This window comes from Meleagris gallopavo, chromosome 19 (assembly GCF_000146605.3).
Source record: "Meleagris gallopavo isolate NT-WF06-2002-E0010 breed Aviagen turkey brand Nicholas breeding stock chromosome 19, Turkey_5.1, whole genome shotgun sequence".
NCBI classification, from domain to species: Eukaryota; Metazoa; Chordata; class Aves; order Galliformes; family Phasianidae; genus Meleagris; species Meleagris gallopavo.
The window spans coordinates 5,188,268-5,204,714 of record NC_015029.2 but is presented as its reverse complement, the minus strand read 5'-3'; the positions used below and the strand labels follow the sequence as shown (position 1 = coordinate 5,204,714).

The following is a 16,447-nucleotide window of genomic DNA, read 5'->3' as shown; positions in this document are numbered from 1 at the left end:
TTCATGGTTTCAGCATGTTTAGTGTGTATACTTCATATCTTACATCTCATGAGAAAAGCCATAGCGCCCTATTGCACCAACATCCAAGGGATCATCAGGGTTTGCTAAGCCAGCACTCTCACTGGCAGTTTGTCAGGAACTGCTTCAGAGATGGCTGCAGCTTCCTCCCTTTGTGCACACAGGAAGCCTCCAAACCTTTTATGCCTGTTTGCAGCACTCTACCTTGGAGACAACCTGTTGGCTTGATGCGGAGCATTACAATCAGGACCTGGAGTCCGTGAGCCTCCTATTCCTTCTGGTGGAAAAGGGCAGAATTAGGGTGTATTGGAGACACACCTTAACCACTCCACCTTGAGACATGAGTAGCAGCAGCTATCACAGGTTATCTACCCCATGCAGGGTTTTGTCAAACAATACCAAACAGGTCAGACTTGTTTCAATAAAGATTGCTCTGTTCAAAGGATCTAGAGATCAGTCCTCAGAGGATTCTCATACTGTTCCTTAACAACAGGGGAATGAAACAGGGAAGAATAGGACAGGTTACTTTTCCAGCACCAAGTTCAATCAGCATCAGCCTCTTAATTAAGAGGTTAACAGGAACTGACAGCTGCTGAAGAATGAAAGACAACAAGAAAACAATCAAGCTGGTCTGTAGATTTTGTTCCTTAAAAAAAAAAAAGAAAAGAAAAAAAAAGTTGGCAACAAATCTAACAGCTTTATGGGCAGGGGCAGAGGAAAACTGAGTTATTCCTCTTTGCTATAAACACTGCCAACCCCAGGGGATACCTTGACACACTGGTTTTACATTTGCATTTGTTACATACGTGACAGAGCACCGGAACTTAAAAGCAGCTTGAAAACTTTAAAAGCCAGGATCATGAAGCAACTCAGTGCTTCTGGTAGAACAGATGAGGCAGACCAACTGCTTTTAATCCAGATCTTTTATATTATCCAGATCATTTGTATTCTAGCCATTTCAGAACAGGCTAAAGGCCTGGAATTATTTTGGTTAGAGCCTCCAATGCATCAGGAGAAGAGGATGCTATGTGATTAACTCATCAGCACAAGTGACTTGAAACTGCTAAAAAGTGCAATCTCTAATGGAGTTCTGGAGAGAGAACTCCTTCCCCAGGGGAAGAAGACAGGGTGTCAAATACAAGGGAGAAAAGACAATTTGTAACAAAACACATTCCTGCATCCAAATTGATGTCTGAGATAAATTTACCCCTCAAAATCCCAGTGCCAGCATCTAGGTAGAATAATCAACTCTCTGTATCCTATCCCTATCACTCTGTGGGGCCTCACATACTGAATTGCTGAGTTGGAGGGGAATAGTACCAGGTGTCACAGACAAGGAGGTACAGAAGTTTCCTAGACTCTTGATCACTGCTTGCAGGACACTCATTCCCTGACACTATAATCCCCATTTGAAGCAAGGCAGCAATCCCCACATTTCCTTTTCTCCTCCATTCAAAGGAGGTCATCTCTTTTCACCAGCACCACCCACTTCACTCTGCTTCCTGTCCAAAACAGCAGCAGCATCTCTTACTCTCACTGGCCCTTGGTCAGGAGCCATCTATCCTGTCTTGATCCTCATCCTGATCCCAAGCTTTCCACATCCTGCACCCGAGGCAAGAAGTAGCCTCAGAGTCGTCATTGTTCAGGGACTCCTTGGCTAGTTCGATAGTGATTGGAGAAGAGGAAGGGGAGGATCTGGGAAAAAGGGGACTGGAATGGCCTTGTGTTTCCTTCTTGTTGGTCAGTGGTTCCTCCCCCTCTTTCAGGGGTTCAGGCTTGCTCTTTGTCTGCCCTCCACAGCCGCTCTTTGACTTCCAAGGGCAGCGTGTTGAACAAGTCCTCTTCCACCACAAGCCCACTGCGTTTCAGCAGAGGACACTCTCCCAGCTCCACTGGCAGGCACTCCAAGCGGTTCCCTCGCAGCTCTATCTGTGATAGGTTTGTCAGCTCTCCAACACGGGATGGGAGTGACTGCAGCACATTGTTTCCCAGGTTCAAGGTTCTCAGCTTCCTGCACTGGAACAGCTCTGGCGGAAGAGTCTCGATCTAAAGAAAAAAAAATCAATTACAGATGAAGTCACCTAATAGCACACACTCTCATAAGACAGTAACAAGGTCACACATCTCACTGTCCTTCTTTAAGTGAGCTCCTGCTCTCTACCATAAGGAGCGCTCCTGAAGTAAGGACTCACATAGCACGAAGCCTCCCAGACAGCTCTCCCATTGGCCATTCTTCCCCAGCTCCTCTCAGAGCACCACCATGCCAGCAGGTGTCAATTACTTGGCACCTCTCAGCTTTGAGATCTTAACTGTATCAACCTTTTTAAAGGTTATTCTTCACAGCTCACATGAAAGCTAAAAGCCTTCTTGTACACTTTCATTATGTATAAGATATGGTAGATGTCTATGTACTCCATTACCTGGAGCAGACACTAGGTGAGTACAATTGTCAGGCACTGAGAATTTAGAGCACTCTATTATTTCTATAGGGTTTGGTATTGTTGCAGGGACTTGATAGGCTTCAAATTACAAAGTTGGTTTGGGTTTTTTTCGATCAGTACAACAAAAAATGAAGTCACCATCTGTTAGCTTTTCCACCATTGCCTTCAAGTCACTAATTTAACAAGTCTCGTTTCTATTACTCCAGTACTTTTTCCAGTGGATTTCTAAGAAAACAATATAGATAAGGTTTAACGAGCACTAGGCCAGGAATTAAGTGCAGCAATTCAATATTCTCCACTAAGTTCAAAGCCTCATCACAAAGATTATCAGTTGCCTTTATACACAATCATGTCTCTTTTTTAATCTTGACTTATGCATGACACGGCTAAATTGAACTGTAATCAATTCCAAATGAAGTTAAGTCCAACCAAAAGCAGGGACAAAACCAATTAAAAACAGCTAAATTTAGCCACTGTTATTGAGGCTGTCAAGTGTTATGTGAACAGCAACATGCAGTCGAATGATCACAGAAAGGGTGAGGTTGGAAAGGGACCACTTGGGATCATCTAGTCCAAACACCCTGCTCACATACTTCTGAAAATAAAACTGTTATTTAAAGGACAAATATTGGTTTAGGAAGGAAGCAACATGCTATAATATGGCCTGCTTCCCAAAATGGTACACTGGTACCAGCCAACTCCAGCAGCTCCTATTTGCTAAGACTGCTGAACTAAGAGAGGACATTTGAGGTAACTCCTGGCCTTGGGAAATGCCTGCCTACCAGCCCTTGTGTTCCTTGTTGCCACTGTTCCCTGTGTAACCAGGCTCAGAGCCCCAGAGTGATAGTGCTTTGCCCAGGCACCTGCAGGGGATATAAGCAGCTTAGCTGTTTCACTGGGTTCACATCACTTTCTGCTTCCAAACCCAGTGGAGCAGAGGATGCTCCACAGCTTCCCTGCTGCATCAGTACTTTCACACAGTAAAACGGGTGGTGACACACAGTGCTGCAGCGAACAGATCTGTCTCTAACTCCTTTTCCTCCAAGAGAGGCTCCATCCCAGGACTGCAGAGGATACACCACAGATCAACTCTCAGGAATTTGCAGTAGCAAGGCTCCCAGAAGACAAATGGCATAGAATTATCTGGGTTCTGAACAGCACAAGCAGTTAAAACTTTCTTCATTTTGCTTAAACACCAACCTCAAAAAACAGCCCTCTCAGCCACATTCGCCCTGAGAAAATATTCTGGCTTTCAATCTGGTATGAAATGTGTGCATACCATGAAGTTCTGAGCTTAAGCCACCCATACAGAAGGGTGCACACACCCAGAAGCCACTGATCAGATCTGTCTGTGCTTCGTACATTCTGGTAGAATCTTATGCAACTTCAGCAAAGAGAGTGAACGAAAGCCTCAAGTCCTCCAGCACAGCACAGCCTGTGTGATCACGGGTTGATCTTTGACACCTGGTAAATGAGGCTTCCTTAATCCCAAAAAGAGTAAAAAACACATAGGAAAACCCATGGGACAGTCTGTTTTAAGCAATTAAGCCCCTTCCAACCCAAGGGTAACCATGCAGCATAGCACACTTGGTCATCTCCCTTGTGACCTGCCTTGCACTTAAGCCAAGTCTAAGTCTTAACTGTCCAAGTCCACCTGGGATTGTACAAGAAAACCCACAGCCATTGCACTGAGGCACAGTAAGGTGCCACACTTCCTACCCTCTAAGTCTGATGGCCAATTGACAAACCTGGTTTAACCCATTCTTTCCAGAGAAAGCACATTACAGAAGACAGTTTTACTTCCTCTAACGCAACCTTTGTGGAACAAGACAACATATTTTAAATATGACAGATTAAGAATCATGTTTCTTAAGTCTGTAACATAAAGCTTCTCACACACAATATATGTTACAAGACTGAACTACAGAGCATTCCCCAGAAATAAGTAGTATTGCATGAAAACTGTGAGCTGCACACACGCACATGCTAGATGGCTGCTGTCACTGTGTATGTACTTAGCTGAAGTACAATGAATAGTACTATATTAAAAGTAGTTTCTTAGATCTCCATTTTAAGACCAAAGCTGATGTCAATCTAGGGAATACAAGCTTCCAGCTGCAGAGAAACAAGTGTCAGACAGGCTTTAGGAAACAGTCTCTAACTGCTACTTAAAAGCAATTTCCCTGTAAGAAAAGGAATGGTACAAAACAAGAGCTGTTCAACAGAAGTAAAGAACTTCCTCTGGAGTTATTTGCCTTAGATAAAGCCCTCAGAAAAAACCTAAAGCTTCAGAATTTAAATAGAACAGCAGTGCCAGGAATATTTCACACACCACTGTACCACATTTAATCCCACGGATAGACACACCAGAATTACTGTGCTCACAGAGGAACACTCAGGCTCCTGCTCACTTACCCTGTTGGCTGTCACAGCTAGGTTCTGCAGGTTCTGAAGAAGTCCTATGTCTGGTGGTATGGAAGTCAAGTTGTTGTGGCTGAGATCCAAATACCGAAGTTTTCTGCAATAGAAGAGCTGGGTAGGAATCTTTTCTATCTTGTTACGATTCAGGTAAAGGCGCTCTAAATTGGTGAGGTTGCCTATTTGCATGGGGATGTAGGCAATGTGGTTGTACCACAATTTAAGGCAAGTGAGACGATGTAAGTGCTGGAAGCTGATGATTTCCTCAATGGTCTTGAGGTTATTGTCCTTCAGGTCTATCTCCTGCAGATTGTGGAGGCTAAAGATGGAGTGAGGAATGCGCTCCAAGTCACAACGGATCAGCTCCAGCTCTGTCAGGTTGACCATTTTCTTAAGGCTGTTGAGAACAATGAGCTTGGTGCCCTCATTGTTAATGGAAAGCTTCTGAAGATGCACACCAACATCTGTCACCACCTGTGGCAGCTTGGTGAGGTTACTCTTCAACCTCAACACCTTTAGCCTCTTCAGCTCTCTCAGTCCATCTATTACAATGTACCGGTTGTTTTCAGCACTCAGATTCCCTGTCAGATGAAGCTCTTCTAGTGTCTTCAGGCTATAAATCCAAAGAGGAATCTCCTTGATGTCTGTGAACTTGATGTGGAGAGATTTCAAATTCTCCCTCAAGAAGGCCAGGGCTGGAGCCTCAATTTTGGCAGCAGTGTGGTAAAGCCATAATTCCTTAAGGCTGGTGAGCTGAGCAATGCTTGGGGGAATGGTGACATCAGGGATAAGCTCTAGCTTCAAGACCTCCAGCTCTATGAGGTCAAAGACCGTGTCAGGAATGCCACTCAACATGAACAGATGCAGTTCCAGCTTATCCTGAGAGTTCTTTGTGATCCTCTGCCGCAGCTTCTCCAAAGTCCACTCATTGTTGAGGTTCAGCTGCCGCAGCTTGTTCTCACTCACCTCCGACAGAAAGACAGCAAAGCGCTTGGAATACAGGGGGTCATATTGATCAATCAAATGGAGCATAAAAGCAAAGTCGTTTTTCACATCAGGAATGTCACTGTAACTGCTTTCCTCACGGATAGACTCAAAGGAGTATTTTTTGAGTGATCGCCTCAGCATCCACCAGAGCGTGTACATGCAGATCAAGCCATAGACTACCACCAAGCTGATGTAGAAAGATGCCAATATTTTGAAGAGAGTGGCCAAAGGATGAGCACAGCGATACATCCTGTAGCCAGTCAAGCTCTCAATGTCCACCTTACAGTCAACATCAAATGTTATGTTGTTGACATAATAAACAGTATAGCAGATGATAAGAATGAACTTGATTACTTTGATGATGGTCTGTCTCATGTAGAGGCGATACACTATATCTCCCTCTTCCACATGCGTACGGAACTTTTTCACTTTTTCAAAGAGTGCTTTGGCCTGTTCACCTTCCTTTTTATCCAAGACACCCGTCTCAGATCGGTCCACGATTCCTTGTTCAATTCGAGACTTTGTTCTCTGCAGCATGGGAACAGTGGCTTCCACATCCTCACTGACCGTGGAGGATTTCTTGTCCATGGAGCCATTCATTTTCCCAAATGCTGGCTTGGTATCGCTCTCTTCCACCACTGTCTCAGATAATGCCCTGGTTGTCCATGGAGAGTCAAAACACTTCAGCAAAATAGACACAAAATGCTCCAGCTTGGAGCTGGTCCTTGGAAATTTGAACCAGAAGTTGCTACAAGCCAGGAAGATAAGAGTATGTAGCAGCACCAGATAAGGAAAATACTTGGCAAACCAGTGAAGGCGGTTCTCATAACACACCGCATCCACATAGTTATACTGGTGCCGATCCAAATCATACTGGATCCCTGTAGGCCCTGTATCAGCAGAGGGAACAAGACTAGAGTTATAGTATATACGCTCTGGGGCTACAGCTGTCCAACCTCTGACAGTGTCATTGCAAGAGTCTTTGGTAATCCATTTACAGGGCAAACAAATCATTTTGTCCTGGGTGACCTGAAGTGTCCCTCCAAACACTGCAATCATCAGCATCACTATGGAAATGTAGTCCGTGAATACGTCCCACCATGGCTTCAGGATGCGGTATGCTGGCTGAGTGTCAGCAAAGTATCGCAATTCAGTAACTGGAATCATGATTCACCACCTGAAAGGAAAACAGAAGCAGGCATTACTAAAACTCTTTTGTTCTGCTCTTCTAGAGGGTATCGGGAAACTCACATTTTAAGTGCTGGCAAAGCAAGGCTGAATTAAGTCCTAGTTTCAAGTTACTTGGATACAAACAAGTGAGACTACCTGAGTGAGGTACCTGGTTACAGCTGAGGCTCTAAAGCTATTGGGGTGGTGTTCACCCTCACAGGCAAGTTGTTAGAAAGCATCAGAACTGGTACTCGTCATTAGCAGTCTGCAGGGGAAGAATTCACACTAAAGAAAGGCTTCCAGGACTAACTCCTATGACAAATGAGTAATTGGAAGCTTTTAGCTTTGTCTGGGGATATCATTCCAGGGACAAAGGAATTTGACAGCATTATTAGAGAAAATCCACACGCAGCAGTTATCATGTGTTTGTTGCTCTTTCATTGAACTAAGAAATAACTCTACATCTCTGTGGCTCTCCAATTGCAGAGGCAAGGAAGAAGATTTATAAGCATTAGTTATATTTCCAAGAACCACTACATTGACACAACCCATATTTGATTAAGAAAACTGGAAAAGAACAAAAAGTTGCTTGATATCATCCCTTTTCCTTCCACAGGAAGAAGTTCTGGCTCTCCTCCTCAGCATCAACTTCCCAAAGAAACAGTACTTGCCAACAGATAGGCTCACTTCTGAAATCCTGTAACAGCTACTCTTTGTTTTCTTCACTTCAGAAGTATAGGAAAAGGGAAGCATACTTAATATAAGAATTCACTTCCCTGACCAACCACTCCCACCTAGAGTTCATCTCAGCTGGGATTTAAGAGTCACAAAGGAAATGAAAAGGTTCTGGGAAGACAGACCCTATGGCAGAGCTTGTTCTGTCCTTCAGAGTTCCAGAAGGAAAAAGCCACAGAAAACCCATAAGCCTGACAGATCCGTAAGTGCAAACTCACAAAGCATGCCCTGTATCTGACTGATGACACAAGTGAAGTGCATGAAGTCATTATAACTTGCTCTAATGACACTGAAAAAGCAGTAATATCACACCATGCTTGCTAGTAATGTTCAGACACCAGACAAGCACAAATCTTTGTCATTTTGAGACTCCCATCAACTCAACTGTAATAGAGGAAGAACAAAAATTCAATCCTATCTCCACCGCCCATAAAGCAGCATTCATACAGGCAGTCCTGACAAGCCCCGGGCGGCTGCAGGCTTGATAGAAGCTTTTTATATACCACTGGCTGAAGCCAAGCAGAGTGACCACACCATCTGCTTTTGTAGAATATGAGTTTGTATTTAAAATTAACTTCCAGCCCAGAACTGCAAAGGAAGCCCCTCCTAACATGAACTTAAGAAGCACCACATTCCCTAGAGACACTAAATTGAGAACACTATTCCCTGGTTTGTCACTTACAACAATAAATGGTAAAATGCCAGCTTTGACTTAGAGCTATTTGGGAAGGCTGCTAGAGGTAGGCTGAAAGATGACAGCCATTCTTAAAGAAGCATTTGCCCTTCTGCCCAACCAAGTTCAGTTACTGAAAGTGTGAGAGTCAGCGCAGGATAGCTGACATGCTGCCATAGCACGAGGAGAAACAAAGATACACAGCCTCCCCAGCACCCTCTGCATCCCTTCCACTGTAATCAGACAGAGGGAAGTCCTGCGCTTCTCCAGTCCAAGCAAGAGAAAGCCCACAAAGCTTTGTAAAAGGAGAACACCAAGAGTTACTGCAGCCATTGCTGGAACAGTTAACCTTGTCATGGCCCAGCTTCTCAAATTCATCTATGCTTACAGGAACAGCTTCTGTTCTACCAGACTAACAGCTCAGGACCCCTCTGAGAGAAACACACCACCCTAAGGGTCCACAGATGTCCAGTGGCAGTCTCCCAGCCAGCTTCTGTTGTCACTCCTTCCAAACTACATGTAAGAGGTAACAAACACTGCTGGACCCCTCACTGCTCTCCCATAGTGCTATGTAGGATCCTAATTCCTCTTTTCCTTCAGGAGCATGCAGTGAGAACTCATCAAAGAACTGCTCCCTACTTAAACATTTTCCTACTCCTCCCACCTTACACTGAGGGAAACAGACACTCATCTCTTTTCTTTCTCTTGTCTAGATACCACTTGTCCCCAGAGATCCTTTATTCTTCCCTCCAGTGCTTTTTCACTCCTGGCAGGGAAGCTTTTGCAGGAATTGGGTCCTTCACAGCTGCCCACAGAAAGGTTATGAAATAGAGATGAACTTCTCAGGAAGCAGAGTCTCACGGTTAAGGCATTTTCCAGACTTGAGCTGAGCGCTGCATTGCCAGTTTTCTCAGTCTAAGAAATACCTCATTGCTTTTTTGCAACAAACTAACCTTGTGTTTGATTTTTATCTCAAGATAGCTAGGAAGGAAAGCAAAAAAAAATTAGGGCAACAGGCTCGCTAATTCTATTTACCAGCCACATGGGATAGGAAATCTGCCTTTACGTTGTGCAGTTACAAGACACTAACAAATCATCTGTTTGAATGTCCCACGATAGCCTATTTCAGCTCCATAGCAGCATTTAAACCCTGGCATGATGGAGCAGGAAATCCCCTGCCCTCCAGTAACAATGATAGGGTCACAGCATGAAGAAAAGGACATTCTCAGCAAGTTCCCACTCCTCCTGGCAGCTGTGGAAGCCCTGTTCAAGTTCCAGATGAAAAGCAGTAAAACAAGGGGTCATTTTACAGAAGCTGGAATCCCCCAGGTCTTATCTAATCTTATTTGCAGCATCTGTGGTAAAAGGGAAAACTGACCACCAAAACCTTGGGAAACCAAGGGGAAAAGCTTCCGCCCTCCTCAACCAGATTTCCCATGTGTGCAATCCATTCCAGTTCCTGAAAGACCTGATGACTGTCCTGCAGCAAAACAAGCGTCATTATTTTACAGACCCCATTTCATAATCGTTTTAAAACGCCATTCTGGTTGCAACACTCCCTTCTGGATTCAGGCAGGCAGTTTTGCTGCTGTGGTTGATGACAGCAGACTAACCCCAAGAAGTCAGATTCTCAGGGTTTATCTCTGCTACCCAGTGCTGCCCCACATGATAGGATTCTTCCTGTAGGAACCAGGGTTCCAACCACTATACAGAAACCAAGTGGGCATCTGGAACCCAGACTCTCCCATCAAGTACACAGGCAGCAGAACAGAGATATTTAGGAGGAAGACACCGTTCTGGCACTCTTAGTAGAGCAGGTTTGGGGAAGAAAAGTCTCAGCTCCTTCAGATATGCCTCAAGTTGCACCCCTTTCCAGTTGGGGCTCAGAAACTGGCAATTTGCTCACAGTTAACTCCACCAAATGGGAGACGCTGATACTGAGATTTTGAAAGAGTGCTTAATTTTAGTTTAAAGGTTGAATTAAACCTGTATGAGCCAACAGGTGGGAACATCATAGTTCAAGCCCTATCCACTTATCAGAAGTGTAAGGAAGTTTTCCAAAGGTATAATTAATTAGGCAAGCTTTAGGAATTGCACACAAAAGAAATCTTACAAGTGTGTATTGTCTCAAAGGTGTTTCAGCTTTCACATTCCATGTCAATTTACCATGTAACTCTCTGAGCAGTCTCTCACTTCTCACTTTAGAAGTGCCATTACATTCGAGGGCTTCAGTTGCATCAAAGCAGCACTGTGCTGCAATTCACGTCCAGTGTAGAACAGGTAGAGTAGTTGGAGCCTGTACAGGTAAAGACCCATGTGCTAAAGTCTCACTGCGATACAGCAAGACCATAATGTCTCTATCAATTCAGCCCACAAATACACCCCTAAAATCTCTGTAATATCCACATTTAGGTACTGCACATCCCTTCAGTGCCTGCAGATTTACCCAGACCCATGCTGGCATGCAACTACAGACTCTGCTAATCAGGCAACCTCAGGAAGGAAGGCAGAGCCCATTTAGAACAAACAAGTCAGGCCATCATGGCCATCCTGCTTCACCTCCCATATTAAGTTTTATTAGGCACACCTGAAGGAAAAAATAACTTAGAAAAACAGGGACATCCTGAGCACACATCTAAATAATAAAATCATTCAGAAACAAGAATAAACTTATCCAGCTAACAAAAACTTTGTACTGTATCATGTACCTTAACCAATAAAGACCAGAGTCGAGAGCATGAATCCTTTTCACAAGATGTAAGACTCTTGTGATATTTAAGATCAAGGGATGAATAAGGCAACTGCAAGAACACAAATATCCTCTGAATTTGAAGAATTAAAACCAACAATAATCTAAACATGCAAAGACAGAATTATTGCTGACAGATGCCTGTCTGAGCTATGCTTGAAATTCCTGCCTGTACCTGCTGACCAGCATACCCAGCTAGAGACAAAGTGAACAGAAACATCATTGTTTAGTTTCACTGGCGGGTATGTCGTCAGCTTGACTCATCATCTGCTGAATACTTTATCCATCCTTCTCTTCCCTTTCTTCCTTCTGTTGACCATTCTGTTGCACACAGAGCCACTGGCAAAACAGGACTACATGCAAGATCTCATGACATGCCCAAGAATTTCCTCAGTTTCTATCACTTACCTCCAGACCTCTTCTTGAAAGCAGAGAAATCCTTACCTTTAAGTGGGATATGCAGCATCTAAGGGAGGCAATCTCATAGTACAAATTTAAATAGCTAGACAAGAATTTATTGTATGTTGGATACTTGCAAACCTTCAGTTTGTATCACACATTCTTAAATCTCAGTGGCTTTTAAGATTGTAGACTGCAAAGCAGCAGTCAAGCACTGCTGAGTGTTTCTTACCTCTCAGAAGCCCAGAGAACAAGGGAGGTGTTTGTGCACTGACAGTATCAGAGGTAGGCAAGGGAAAAGAAAAACGACTTGATGCTCCTAAGACTATAGCCCTGGTTTTGACGAGCTGCAACATGTTACAATAAGCTTTCAAAACAGCAGAGCTTCCCTTTCCAGCATGCTGCCACCTGAAACACTACAGAGGGGCAGAACACAGAGCTCTTTGTTCAAACACCAGGAAATGTAAAGAGCTTTGCAAGTCAGAAGTGGGAATGTAATTTGTGTTCCCTCCCCCTTGTTTATTAGGCTCAGAATTAAAAGCAAGAGGAGGAGGTTAAAACAGAGCTGCTTTCAGTCACTCTTCAGAAAACCTTCCGAACAGGGACAGCCACATGATCAACTGGAAAAGCCCAAGATGTCAGATGGAATAAGACTCGAGTGATTTTGTTCCTCACTGTAGAAGTAAACAGCAAGGAAACCAAGTGCCAGACTCCCAATCAACAACCAATCATCTTTACATCTGGGTCTGTCTGCAAGATGCCTTCTGAGACAGAGAAACAAACACAAAGTTTACAGGACTGCACGTTATTCAGACTGGAAGATGGAATAGTGGAACAGTGGCAGCCAGCACTTATACTCTTCACCTGTAGGAACAGCCAACAAACTGAACACAGAGTAAATTATGTTGGTTTTCATATAACCACCAGCTGTGTGCAACATTCAGCCCCACCCAAGCCACAAGATACAGGAGGATGAAGCAAATTAACTAGGTAACACCTTTACTGAAGCTCATGAAAAAAATCACCTACACTACAGACAGAACATTTATCATCTTTACAGCTACCTCTTAATTGACTCTCCCTATCAAAAGCAAGAGTTCTCAGCAAAGTGCAATAGCTCCTGTTTACTATCACACCAGCAAGCCTGTCCTAACAAGCACAGGGCAGAACATCTGCACAATCAAAACAATCTATGCTGGAGTCCTGGGTTGGCCTGCCCATTTTCTGCAGGGTTTTACCCCAGCTGCACAGAAGCGAACACTCTGAAGTTATCAGCATCACTGATGCTTGAATCAGGGACCATGTCAGTGTGATATTGCTATGGAAATTCAAATGCTATCAGATGACTTGCTACAGTGATGCAAACCAGAGAAAAAGTCTGTGTCAGCTTATAAATTATGAATGTGTGTGGTCACAGGTTTGCTATTCAAAATTAATTTCCTCTGCCATAGAAAAGATGCTTCAAGGACAAGGCATTGGAGCTTGTCTTTGAAAAGTATGATGGCTTTATTCCAATGGGACACTACAAAACACTTGCAAGTGGTTGAATTGTTATTAACTACTTAAGATTAAGACAGACAAGAGTGTTAACTTGGAACAAGCAGAACAGCTTCAAGCACTCTCTCAGCTGCAGAAGTCTATTCAGCATTTAAATCCAGCATTGGAAAGTGATACAAAAAGAGGTAAACAATTGTCTTCAATTAAAACTGAAATGGTGGGCAGAGCAGAGTTCTGACATTTCTAACAAGAGATTGAGAAATCAAGACACTAAACTCAAAGCCAAGACTTTTAAGCAAGGATCATCACCATTTATTGTTAACAAGCTGACAACATCTACAAATTTATTAACTTGAAAACAGCTGTGGCAACACCCAGAGAGATGAACCAAAGATGAAAGAGGATTTCAACAAGAGTAAAGTAAGACTTCAGCCATCAGCACAATAATATTTTGCCTCAGTCTGACAGAAGAGAAATAAACATATATTCACCTGCTTATTCCTGACCCTGCATCCTTGTCTTCAGCACCATGAGCTTCAAAACAGTGACTATGACTTCCATCTCAGGACATTTTCTGATTGCATTCACTGATTGATAAGAGAGGCAATAAAGCCACGGTTCTAAAGGAGAATCTGTTAACTAGTCCAGTGCACAAATTTGGCACAGAGGAGCTTTATATTGCCTGGTAATTTTACAGCAAACATTAACAAAACCTAGTATAGGAGATAAAAGCACTATTATTCCAGCAGGGTGGTTCTGACCGAATAGCTTTTCGTTTCAAATGCAGTTCAACAGCAGCAGGAGGGCAATATATAATCCAGCTATATCAACTGCATTGCATTTGCAATACAAAAATGCATGCAAAACAGCTTAGAGAAAAAGCTGCCTGGAAGCATTCAAGATATTGTCCTCAAACAACAGAGACTGTTAAATGCCAGTTCAGCAATAGCACACATCCTAAACCGAGGCTATTTTTGAAAACACTTACTTGGAAAAACATGCAGGAAGGAGGCTTGCTACACTGCAACAAAGTAAGTTTGTAATTAATCTTTACCAAAACAGTGGTGAGACATCCCAGCATGAAGAAGCCCCACATATAATGCAGAAACCCTTCCCTTCCATACTCCACCACCACTCACACAACTTCACTGTGCTTTCCTAGACACCAGCAAGGCTCAATTTAACTTCAGTGACTTTCACTTCCCTTTTAAATACTCAACTGAACAAAATCCTCCTTCAGGACATGGAAGAATTCATGAAGGCCTGTAGTTAGGACTGTACACGGCAACACAATAACTTACATTTGAATTCCACAACTTTTTAAAATTAAGTCAAGAACTGCCTTTCTGAACATCTGCAGCATTTATGAGAATGTAGTAACTCAAAGCATTTGGGAAGTCATCACTGAAAGGCTTCAGGCACTCCACATTTTAAACATGGAAGCATTAGATTTTAACACATGGCTTCTGGTTTATCCTAAGGAGTTATTTATGCACATTCCCTTTGACCTACATAAATGAAGTTATGGCTTCCAAGTACCATGCATGATCAGCACAACAAAGCAAATCCTTCAACTGTCAGAACACAAACCTACACTTCCCCATTGCTCACAATTTGACCCATCTGAGCTGTATCTCATCCTGCAGATAAGCAGGGCACTCTGCACTTCCTTTCATCACTATTCTAGCAGAGACCCAAAGAGACAGTTTCCAACTACCAATCTTCACCACTGCCTAAGTGCACCCACAAGGGCAGCAAGTCAGTGCCCTCCTTAGTTAACCGGAAAAAAATGTTTATGTTTACATAGCAATACTAACATCACCCTGCTGGAAACTGAAGAATATTCACTAAAATAAACATAGAGCGCATACAGCCTTAAAGTACTTTTTTTTTTAACGAAAGTAGTCAGGGTCTATGTGGCCAGGAATTAGATGCACAGGTAAATGCAACAGTTAAGTTTTACATCAGACAACACATTGTTACTTCACTCTTTTTTTTTTCTCCACCTTAAAGCTTAGGGCTCACAGATTTAAATAAGCATATCACCACTCTCCCTGATCCACCACCTTTCCTCCTTGCTCTTTTATCAAACGTCTTATCACTGCCTTGTATTTTGCAACTATATTTAAGCAGTGTTCTCGTGATTTCATTTGTGTCTTTAGCACACCACTCCCAAACTGGCCTGCAGCCCTTACCCTGCAGTTGGGTTCTGCTATCTGCACTTCAGTTCTCTGTGCTGGAAGTGGATGATGTTCCTGCGTGCTGGATCCTGAGCAGGTGCTGAAGCGTTGCATTCCCCACACGCCATGGGAACAGCTTCCCTGAAATCAAGCAGAGATTATCAGCAGAGAGAACGAAGATCACAGAGGAACCAGTTATGTAAAAGTTTGGGAAAGGATGTCTAAGATTTCAGGAACAAACTAGATGGTTATTGGGAACTAAGAAGAGATGCTGATAGCCAGAAAGATGCTAGAAGCTCTAAGTAAATTTTCAAAGAAGCAGCAAATCTCCCACATTTGTTCCAGAAGCTATTACAAAGCAGGTGTTGCAAACCCATTTAAAGGAGACTCTGAGTTCCACTATTGCAACCAAACTAATAAAGATAGATTAAACTCCTGGAGGAAAGATGTAAATGCATCAGGAGTCTCTGAAAACACACATCCCTCATCATTTTGCATTCAAGCAAATACCCCCAACTCTTCACAACACATCTACCAACATGAATCTTTTTAAAGCAGTGGCAATTTAGCACCACCACCAAGAACTAAAACAGCTTTTTCTCCTTGCTTCCTGCACATCAGCACAGGAAAACAGACAAGGGAGCAAGCCCTGGCTCTGAGGGATCCCTCAAGCCTCGAAGTCAGGGAGGACTGCAGAACTTCAGAAAGCATTTTTTCAACAAGCAGCAGGGGGAAAAAAGCACTGGAAAAGGAAGAGACATCACTAGAACAAAACATATTAGTTAAGATGTTCAACCCAAGAACACGTTGGGATCAGCCAACGCCAGCACCAGGGCTTGCAGACTCAGAAGCGACCTGCTCACAATCATAGCTTTTCCACTCGAGCCGTGCCAAACTGCTGCAAAGGAACAATCTAAAGGAGAGGACTCGCTGACCTTCTCCCCCACCCTGCCCTCCTCTCAGGGCTCAGCACCGCCCCAAACCAGGGCACGACACACCCGCACACTGACAGCGCATCGCCCCTATCTGCCCACCACCAACCTGCCGCACCCCAGGCTTTGGAGAAAAAACAGACATCGCGAGAAAACGAGACGGAAAGAAAGTTAATTCAGGAAACCTCCCGGCTTCAAGCTGCCCCCGGGAACTAGCACAGATCGCACCTCCTCGCCAAGGGGCTGCC

At 43.6% G+C, this 16,447-nt stretch overlaps 1 protein-coding gene across 2 annotated transcripts in view; it reads right to left on the bottom strand.

Moving 5' to 3' along the window:
* LRRC8A (leucine rich repeat containing 8 VRAC subunit A) overlaps positions 1–16,447 on the bottom strand; it is a 17,251-nt gene continuing 804 nt past the window's right edge. For both annotated transcript variants that reach the window (XM_019621432.2, XM_010720862.3), the window contains exons 2-4: positions 15,283–15,408; positions 4,875–7,041; positions 1–2,064 (exon numbers count right to left, since the gene is read on the bottom strand). In XM_019621432.2, the coding sequence (XP_019476977.1) occupies positions 1,789–2,064; positions 4,875–7,031 (2,433 nt within the window). In that variant the 5' untranslated portion in view covers positions 7,032–7,041; positions 15,283–15,408 and the 3' untranslated portion in view covers positions 1–1,788. The remainder of the gene's footprint in view (positions 2,065–4,874; positions 7,042–15,282; positions 15,409–16,447) is intronic.